General features: G+C 40.6%; 1 protein-coding gene across 2 annotated transcripts in view; it reads right to left on the bottom strand.

Moving 5' to 3' along the window:
- Positions 1 to 3,140: 3,140 nt before the first annotated feature.
- The window catches only part of LOC115101167 (T-box transcription factor TBX5-A-like), a 43,019-nt gene continuing 36,049 nt past the window's right edge, over positions 3,141 to 10,110 (bottom strand). For both annotated transcript variants that reach the window (XM_065004774.1, XM_029620441.2), the window contains exons 7-9: positions 7,645 to 7,736; positions 5,591 to 5,823; positions 3,141 to 5,419 (exon numbers count right to left, since the gene is read on the bottom strand). In XM_065004774.1, the coding sequence (XP_064860846.1) occupies positions 4,830 to 5,419; positions 5,591 to 5,823; positions 7,645 to 7,736 (915 nt within the window). In that variant the 3' untranslated portion in view covers positions 3,141 to 4,829. The remainder of the gene's footprint in view (positions 5,420 to 5,590; positions 5,824 to 7,644; positions 7,737 to 10,110) is intronic.

Here is a 10,110-nt window from a genome sequence, read left to right as displayed (position 1 = left end):
ACAGGGAGGAAGGAGAAAGAAAGAGGGGAGAGGTATATGAGGGATGGGGGGGCAGAGAAAGAGAGAGTGAGGGTAGAGAGAGACTGAGACAGGGTCAGGGAGAGGGGAGGGATAGAGTGCAGCGTCTATACTTTCCACTTCGTTTGAACATCTGAATTAATCTCCCACAGTGGCGGAAAATATCTGCTCTGAGCTCCTGTGGACTGTCAAGGGAAAACACTGTGTGTCTGTCTATCAGTGTCCTGTATGTACACATTCACATTCACAGGAGTTGCACCAATCAATGGAATAACAGGTAGCAGAAAAATGAATTCCAGGCTAAGATAATGAGTCTAGACTGTTTTCGTCACTGAAATTTCAATTCTCACACTGTCTGCCTGCATGTGTGTGAGTTAAAGAGATCACACATCATCTTGTGATATCCTGTGGTACTGAATGACACATGTGTGTGCTGGAATGTGAAATGAACTGTTATATTTCCACTAACCCTCCAAGAAAACCATTTCACATTGATTGATGGAGCTTTACCACTCCCTGCGCTGCATCTCATTCTTTATGCGTTGCAACATCAAACTTGTCCATATGCCCATCCACATTATTACAGAAACCGTTAGTTCGTAGCAGAGTGAATTGATATACAGCGGGGTCCGGAATGATTGGATCCCTTGATAAAGATGAACAAAAAAGACTGTATAAAATAAATAATACAAATAATGAGTTATATTGTATTTTACTTTTTATTTTATTTTTAATTACATGATTATTTATTGTCCTGCTGGAAGATTCACTTGCTGCCTTCTGGCAGAGGCAACCAGGTTTTTGGCAAAAACGTCCTGGTACTTGGTAAAGTTCATGATGCCATTTACCTTAACAACAGCCCCAGGAGAAGTGAAAGCTAAATAGCCCCATAACATCAAAGATCCACCACCATATTTTACAGTAGTGATGAGGTACATTCTGCATATGCATTGTTCTTTCGAATGGCCAAAGCCACCATTGTTGTGCGTGGCCAAAGAGCTCTGTCATGTCATCTGACCATAGCACCGCCTGGAGTTTGTAAACAGCATTGGCACTTGGATTCGAATCGATGTTATGGTAATATGACGCGGAAATAGAGGACTTTGGCTGCCGCACCAGCGGTGGATTTGGCCTTCGAAAGACCAGTGCTAATGCCCAATCCCTACTGTAAAATATGGTGGTGGATATCAAGGATATGGAAAGATTCTGTATGGAGGAATGGTCTAAAATGTATGCTCCAATCTCTTTTTGGGGAGGGTGCTGGAGTATTGAAAACAGGGGAAACAATATTTTATTACTTATTTAAAAGAAGCTCTTTGTCTTAGCAATTCTATTAGTATAAAATTATATATTTACTGATTAAAAATATAAACGCAACATCTAAAGTATTGGTCACATGTTTCATGAGCTGAAATAAAAAATGCCAGAAATGTTCCATACACACAAAAATCTTATTTCTATAAAATTCTGTGCACAAATTTGTTTACATCCCTGTTAGTGAGCATTTCTCCTTTGCCATGATAATCCATCCACCTGACAGGTGTGGCATATCAAGAAGCCAAATAAACCGAATGATCCTTACACAGGTGCACCTTGTGCTGGGGACAATAAAAGGCCATTCTAAAATTAGCAATTTTGTCACACAACATAATGCCACAGATGTCTCAAGTTTTGAGGGCGTGTGCAAGCTGTTGCCATAGAATTTAATGTTAATTTCCCTAACATAGACCGCCTCCAACGTTGTTTTGGAGAATTTGGCAGTACGTCCAACTGGCCTCACAACCACAGACCACGTGTACCCACGCCAGCCCAGGACCTCCACATCGGAATTCTTCACATGGGGGATTGTCTGAGACCAGCGACCCGGACAGCTGATGAAACTGTGGTTTTGCACAACCGAAGAATTTCTGCAAAAACTGTCAGAAACCATCTCAGGGAAGCTCATCTGCATGCTCGTCTTTCTCACCAGGGTCTTGACCTGACTGCAGTTCGGTGTCGTAACTGACAAATGCTCACCTTCGATGGCCGCTGGCACGCTGGAAAAGTGTGCTTTTCACAGATGAATCCCAGTTTCAGTTGTACCGGGCAAACAGTGTATGGTGTTGTGTGGGCAAGCGGTTTGCTGATGTCATTGTTGTGAACAGAGTGTCCCATGGTGGCGGTGGGGTTATGGTATGGGCAGGGATAAGCTACGGACAACGAACACAACTGCTTTTTATCGATGGCAATTTGAATGCACAGAGGTACCTTATATGAACTGTAACTCAGTAAAATCTTTGAAATTGTTGCATGTTGCATTTATATTTTGTTCAGTGTGTGTGTATGTATGTATGTATATATATATATATAAAGCTCAGAATTGGAATTATTTATTTTATACAGTCTTTTTTCTCTACTTTATCAAGGCATCCAATAATTCTGGACCCAACTGTAGCTTCCCATTAGATCATTTAAAAAAAATGTTGTGTTATGTTCGGGAGAACACTTCATCATAAATGGTCCCGATCATGAAGTGATTCATGAGATTCTGAGGACCTTCTAAGCTTCATTAGGCTGATCAACAACACGCTCTTCTGTAAAAGAACACAATGTGAGCATCAGGCTGGGGTTGGAAACAGTGGTCAAGGAGTGGTCAACATGTCTTCTAAGGTAACCAATCAACTGCACCAAGAGGCAAAACCAGCACAACACATGTAGACAGACAGAAGATTTATGAGGGGCTTCAGAGGGGTTGGCCAGACAGCAGACCTTTAATCCTCAGGATTATCTATTGAATAAAGAGAAACTGGGGACAAGTTTGTATAATTAGTTACTGCTGCCTACATTGGGATGACAAGATTTAACATTTGTTGCAATGAACAAAAATGATGTGTATAGGAACAAAGGAGCAAAAAGTCTATGGTCAGAGTTTTTGTCCATTACCCCACACTTTGGTGTATCACATTAGTGTCTTATGGTTTTGCATAGCTGTCTATCTATGTAGAGTTGTAGTCAAACATATTATCTCTGTACAGAGTCCTATAGATCCCAAATGATGAATTCAATGTTTCATGTTTAAGTAGTTTTGTTAGGTGTCACAACAGTAAGAGTCATCAAAATAAAAGACAGGTCAAATCATAAAATACAGAATCCTTTTTTAAATTTATTGCAAGTATTCCGTATTCTATATACACACCTGTGTTTATTTACACCACAGTAATCAATCTCGGTCTTTCTTAGACTTTTGACAACTGTAAATGAATGTCCTGATTTCTAAAGCAGGAGGATTAAAAAATAAAATACATTTAGCCTAAATAACAAAGTAACTAAAAGAATGGGACCAACTAACACATTTCGTTGTCGATACAACAGGAACAAGTTGATTTACAATACAGGAACAAAAATAAATACTATCGACCAGTAACGTTCTATCAACTACAAGCATTTGAAAAATAAGTCTTTGTCCATACATAAAACTAACCTTTAACATATAACATGACTTCCATATGTTGGCAGAAATGACGTGTATTTTGACTGATGTCTTGTATATTCTCTGAAGTGACCATGATTTCATATTATCATTATTTGTCTATATTAATCTTTGCCTCTGGTTCTTTGCATTCTACATTGTTAAAGGAGTCACACACCAGGCATGCATATCTTTGTTTGCTCTAGTTGAGTTCATGACTGCAGTCGTGGGACAAGTGCCAATTGTTGGAGCATAAATGAAAAGATTGAGAAACAACACACATTTACTGGGTACAACATAGACTAATAAAAATGGTGTTTTCAATTACCCAAATAAAAATATGCAATCACCTTTTCACCAGTTCTAGCTTATATCTCTCATAAGGGAAGTGTCTGAATGAGAACCACTATGTCAGAAGGTTTCTTGTTTCTTAGCTTTCGTTGCAGGTACATTTTTCCACACACCTTTCCCAGACAAACGGCAAACCACATCCAAATATTTCCAGGTCAAAGTGTGTGTTGTACATGCCAGAGTTAGAGAGGATATCAATACACACTTCCTCTACAGAACACACTGTCAGCTTATTGACCTGTCAACTGCCTATGACCTCACCGTTATGTCGACCCGTATCCATGGATATGGTGGTCATGTATTCAAGTTTAATGCCGAGCAATACAATGTCTTTCATGTAAGTATCGAATGTTTTCTGCCCTTTGTCATTTTGATTGACAAATCTGGCCAGCAACTCACCGAGTATGTTTTCAAAATAGCCACAGAAAAAGAATCACATCTTCTGAATTTCTGTAGAATGCTTTTTAGAAAGTAAGCGTTTCACTACAAAAGCCCCAAACAAAATGAAAACTTTTTTTTTTGCACAAAATCTAAAGCATGTAAAGGTCGACAGGATAAAGGTCAACAAGATTTCTACTTGAAGCAGAAAAAAGAAAACATATCCTTCAAGCACCAAGATGTATAATACACTATCAAAACAGGACATTTTAAAAATGGGAGTCTCTTGATAAAATCACTTCTGTCCCTCCTGCAAAAGCATTGGCTTTTAAACTTGTATTTAGTTGTCCTAATAAGACTCCTAAAAACTCAATGGTTAATGCTTGTCTCCACCTTGTTTTGCTCATCCTCATGATGTTTGCCCATAGGCACAGTAACTGCAAAGACATTCCCACTTCCTCTGAGTCCAATGTCCAATGTCCAATGCTTGAGGCATTCATGGATCACCCACTAATCTCACGAGACTGCACTGCCATACTGTATATAGCTTAAAAAATATAAATATATCTAAAGTCCCACCTTATCATTGTCCTTTTTCTATAACTTCTTCATCGTTCCTATGAAGAAATCCCTTTTAGCTGCTCTCATTCCACTCTGGCATGATGCTGACGCTGTGCACCGCGTGGTACTGATGAGGCGACAGCGTGCGCGGGATCCCGTGTGAGTACAGGTACTCGCTGCCTTGGAGACCTGCAGTGGGTGACTGGATGCCTGCCCCGGGGCTGCACTGGCGGCCCAGAGTCTGATGGGCCATGGGGCCCTGGTACATGGCGTGATGGGCATCACCCAGCTGCGGAGAGGCGTGGCCTGCCACCCCACTCAGTCTGGACACCAGGGGCCCCGAGGTGAAGTGGGCGGAGAAGTGCTGGTATGGCAGCCGCTCCATTGGCTGCATGGTGGTGACGGAGCAGCTGCCGTAGGGCGAGACGCCGGCCCAGGTGTTGCAGCTGATGTCCTCCAGGCTGGGGACGGGCTCGGCCCCCTGGGAGGCGCTAGCGTACATACAGGCCTGCCTCTGGCTGGACTCGGTCCTGTAGGGCCCCCCGGGCAGGCCCAGGCTCTGTGGGTAGCTGACGGGACGGTAGTAATGGTCGTCCTCGCTGGAGGAACTCTCCAGGTAAGCCTTCTTGTAGGTGTGCTCTCCTGAGTGACAGTCATCCTCCACTATGGACCGACAGGAAACAGTTACAGTTACAGTATGTATACATACTGTAGACTCCTATCAGCTGAACAAAACATTGTACATATTTTTACTTTAGTAATCAACTATGCTTCCCTTTTTTCATGCTTCCTAACAATCAACCCCATCTCATATATCATGATAGCCTGGCCCACCTTTTCTCTTGATGCAGTGGTAGTCCTGGCTGTGCTCGTGTGGGAGAGGGTAGGAGCCAGACTGGGGCAGGAGATCCTGTGAGGTGCTGGTGGCCCCATTCTCACACTGGGTGTACTGGGAGGCCAGGCCACTGGGGTTGGCAATACCCTGCACCTCCCCACTGAACGGGCTCTGGCTGGTGCCCACCCTCTGGCGCACCGTACTGCGAGGGACCACCGGGTACTCCTTAGTGCTGCAGACATACATACAGAGACAGGGTTAGGAAATGATGATAACATTTACTGTACTGTATGCTTCTTCAACTAATATTACCACCACTAATACTACTACTACTATCATTGCCATTAGTATTTACCTAAGTATCCTAGATCAATACTCCTAATTATCCTTGTCATAGGATTTGTTCATTTATTTGCATTCATAATGCATTTTCACATGCAAAAGAAGAAGATAAATATATTACTTGACAGCCTGGTATCAATTTGAGGACTGCGTCTGACCTCAGTCATTAACCATGGCTGACTTATATACACACTCTCTTCCGTCCAATGATCGGACACTATACCCTTCTCAGTGCTAACAAACCACACTGACCATCAATGAGACAAACCCACTTAGGATTCACAGAGGGACAATGTTCCAGAGGATCAGTTTCTAGTGGAAAGACAGGGATTTATTCCAGTCACATTAATCTAGAGGATCCATGAATGGACCATTCTTGCCTCTTCTGTTGCTTTGATTTCTTTGACTGTTACCTTTGAACCAGTGACCTGGTTTTGCAATAAGCTCTCCCTTGGAAATACTAACCAAGACCAGACGTGCTGAGCTTACTGTACTTGGCAAGACAGGACAGTGACATTTAGGAGTGATAGTCTGGTTTGGCCTTTGGCCAATTAAAATCAATTTACAAATGTCTATAAAAAAATAACTATTGCACTTACGTATTATCTTGTGACATGAACCAACTTAATCAACATCTGACTTAGATAATCCAAAATTAAATTCCAAAATTAAATTTGCAATATCAATTTGTTAAAACAGTCCTGCTGGCTTACTAGAGAGAATGTTCTGTTCTCCCATTCAACAATTCATGGGAGGCAAAGTTTCACTGCAGCATTGGAAAACAAGGCTCCTTTCCCATGTTTCACTGATTTCGGAATGCTCTGTTTGAAAGGCCATGCAACACCTTAAATTGGCGATCTGGGCAAGTCTCAAACCAGATTTCCTCCTTTGAAAATGTGTGGACGCATGCGTAAAGCACTCATCTGGAATGAATAAAGGGGAGGGGCATGTGGTTGATGCCGCTGCTGGACCAGCCATATCATCAATGCACAGATGACTGGTAGGAATATCGGGTAAAGATGGATTTGACTGGTTCAGAAGGCCCTGCCAGATAAGCTATAAAAGCCCTGGGACATTGAGACTGGCCTCTGCTCAAGAACTACATTTAAATCACAGCTGGGGAGAGAGGAGCAGGGGGCGGTGGGGCTCACTGAAAATAACACTCATATCTGGTTTGCATTTCACTGACTGAAGGATTACAACGGTGCTTGTGAAGTGACACTGATTACAATGTTAGTAATCCTTATCTACTGTAATATTGGTTACATTGTCTAATGTCTGTTTCCAGTTTATCATCTTACAGTATAGTGTGCTAAACAACTGCTAATGATGGTAATTCTGGATTATTTCTAGTAGGCTGAGATAGAAAAGATAGGCAACTGAACCAAAGCTTGGCCATTGGCTATGTGTCTGTTTGAGACTGTGATAGGTTTCTACAGATGTAGGTTCTTAATTTGACCAGTATTGTCATAGAAAGAGAATTGTGCAGCAAGAGGATTTGAACATTTAGTCCATAAAGTTGCTTGATCGGTGGTTGGGCTATTAGCTGGACAAAATAGGCTATATGACAAGTGCAATGCTGTTAATATAACTGTGTTAGTGCAGGTTTTCAGTGAATTTAAGTAAATCACAAAGCTCATATGCATTTCCTGTGGTGCAGGAAACTTCTCAACAACAAAAGTGTGATCAAATTAAGATCCTAGTTCTGTACCTTTGCATTCTGGACATCCGATGGAGCTCCATGTCATCACTCCCACGGAAGCCTTTTGCAAATGGGTTGTTCTCTATCTTCAACTGGGTTATCTGTAAAACAGCATGCAGATTTGTAGGTTGTTACACCATTCAACCGTCAGTTACAACAATATGTCAAAAGATAACTTAATATCACAATGCTATACTTGTGTTTCCTTTCCTCTATATTCTGTGTGGACTTGTTGTGTCCTTTGAGGCCTATAGCAGGATATGTTCACTTAAAACTAGCGTGTTTACCCTCCCATGTGGAACATCAGCCTCATGATGCTTTTGGGATGAGACACTTTCCATAGGTCCACATGCGCTGTGGTCAGTCGCGTGACAAACTGAACCTGTCAAATAAGCACCTGGGGAGAAACCTCACAAAACCTGTGGTTTGAAGTCTGCTATTTAACAGTGTTGGGGAAGCTACTCTGGAAATCTAGTTTACCAAGCTACCAATTACTTCACATTGGAAGAAGTTAAACTACACTAAAGCTACCCTCTAGAAATACAGTTAACTTAACTAAAGTTACTTTGATAAAGTAGTTCACTACATCCAAACTACATGGTGAAAAAAATCTGAAACGCCATATACGACAAATTGCAAGAACCAGTCACATTGGGGTCATATGTTCACAAAATGTGTCATTTACCCTATTAAACACAAAACAATGTTTCAAGTGATAATTAGACAGGTCTGATGGCAAAAAAAAGAATGCAAAGTAATTGCCTACTTTTTATTTTTGAAAAAACAAACTAGCCTGTAGTTCCGGTAGTTAGCTACATGGCAAAGAAGTAATTAACTACTGAAAATGCTACCTAGATTTGAATTTAGTTAAACCACCACCAATTAACACAAAATGTAGTTAAATGACTAGTTGAACTACATGTAGTTTACTCCTCAACACTGCTATTTAAAGTACTTGGATGATATAGGCCTACTGTACTACTTGGTTGATGTGCTCCTGTTTTAGTATTACCATTTAGATGAATTGACCATGTGCTCAGTGTAAGCACACAATTGTATCCCGAAAAACAACATTCATTCATTAATTCTAAATATGAACACTTTCTATCATAAAAGTATAGCTGGACCACACAACTCTATAAATATTAGAGTGGATCAGGCTACAACTCTAAAGTTGACGCCAAAAATGTAATTTTCCATGGACTGTCCCCATAGGAAAGCCCTTTAAGGGTTCCAAGTAGAACACTTCCGTGTTCCATGTATAACCCCCTGTGGAAAAGCTTCTACCTGGAACCCAAAAAGGGTTATACGAACGGTTATCATAAGGGGACAGCCGAAGAACCATTTTAGGTTCTAGATAGCACCTTTTTTTTCTCAGTGTAGTAACGACTCCGAGGCTAAACAGAATGCAGGGATCACCCTCACGCAATGGCGCGCTGTTTCTGGCAGGTAGGCCCTAATTAGTTGGCGGGTCGAGTGCTTACCGCCTCACAACAACAATGGATTTTTGTCCACGCACTGGCTCTCACTTTCTACGAAACCTTGTACTTCTCTTGTTGAGAAAAAAAAACACTTTTTTAGCTTCTCGTTAATATATGGTGCGTTTTGGCACCGTGTAGATTTTCATTGAGAAGCAAATGTAGAAAATAAAGTGTGGACAATAAAGAAGTTAAGGGAATTCAATCTTTTAAAAAAAAAAGAATAATCGTTTTCCAACAACATAATGATTCTCAATGTTAGTTATCTATTTAAAAAAGCACTAATTTTGTAAATAACTGTTGGTGGTACAAAATGTTTGCAAAAATAACTTGTAACACACCCTCAACAAAATAGCATATCCAAACGCCGAAGTAATCGCTTAGGCCTACCATGCCTATTTAATTGCAAACCTAATATGCAGGATAATTCAGGTGAAATATTACATTAGACGGGCAAGGATATCATAGTAAATGCAAATGTTAATGAAACGAAACCTAATTCACTAATGAAACTTTGATGAAGTTTCTATTACTGAGCGTCAATCAGGTTGCATCACTTATCACTTGGACGAATTCCTACCAGACTATACAAATGTAAGACTATTTCCAAACGTATATTATAAATATTGAATAGTGTGCTGTTGTTTGTATCAAAGAAAGCGCCCTGAATTAACACTGATAGTATGAAAGAATTAGACAAGCCTGGTGTAACAGAGTTTCCTAACAATTCTGGAAACATTTATAGGCATATACACCCCGTTAAATACAAAGCAAGTTGTTACCAACTCGTTAGATATACTTGTCTTTACCACAGATAGCAACCATGACAAACATTCATTCATAATACAGTAGGATACTGCATTTGTTTATATCATGCATTGCATGTGATATTTGGCTATGGTATTTACTATAATGCAATTATAATTCGTTAGAGGTAGTCAATTAGCTGGTACAATTATACGTTCAGATTCAACATGCCTAGGACAAAAGCTTTTCT

This window comes from Oncorhynchus nerka, linkage group LG19, assembly GCF_034236695.1.
Source record: "Oncorhynchus nerka isolate Pitt River linkage group LG19, Oner_Uvic_2.0, whole genome shotgun sequence".
In the NCBI taxonomy this organism is placed as follows: domain Eukaryota; kingdom Metazoa; phylum Chordata; class Actinopteri; order Salmoniformes; family Salmonidae; genus Oncorhynchus; species Oncorhynchus nerka.
Note: the sequence above shows the minus strand (reverse complement) of the source record. Positions and strands in the feature narration are given on the sequence as shown.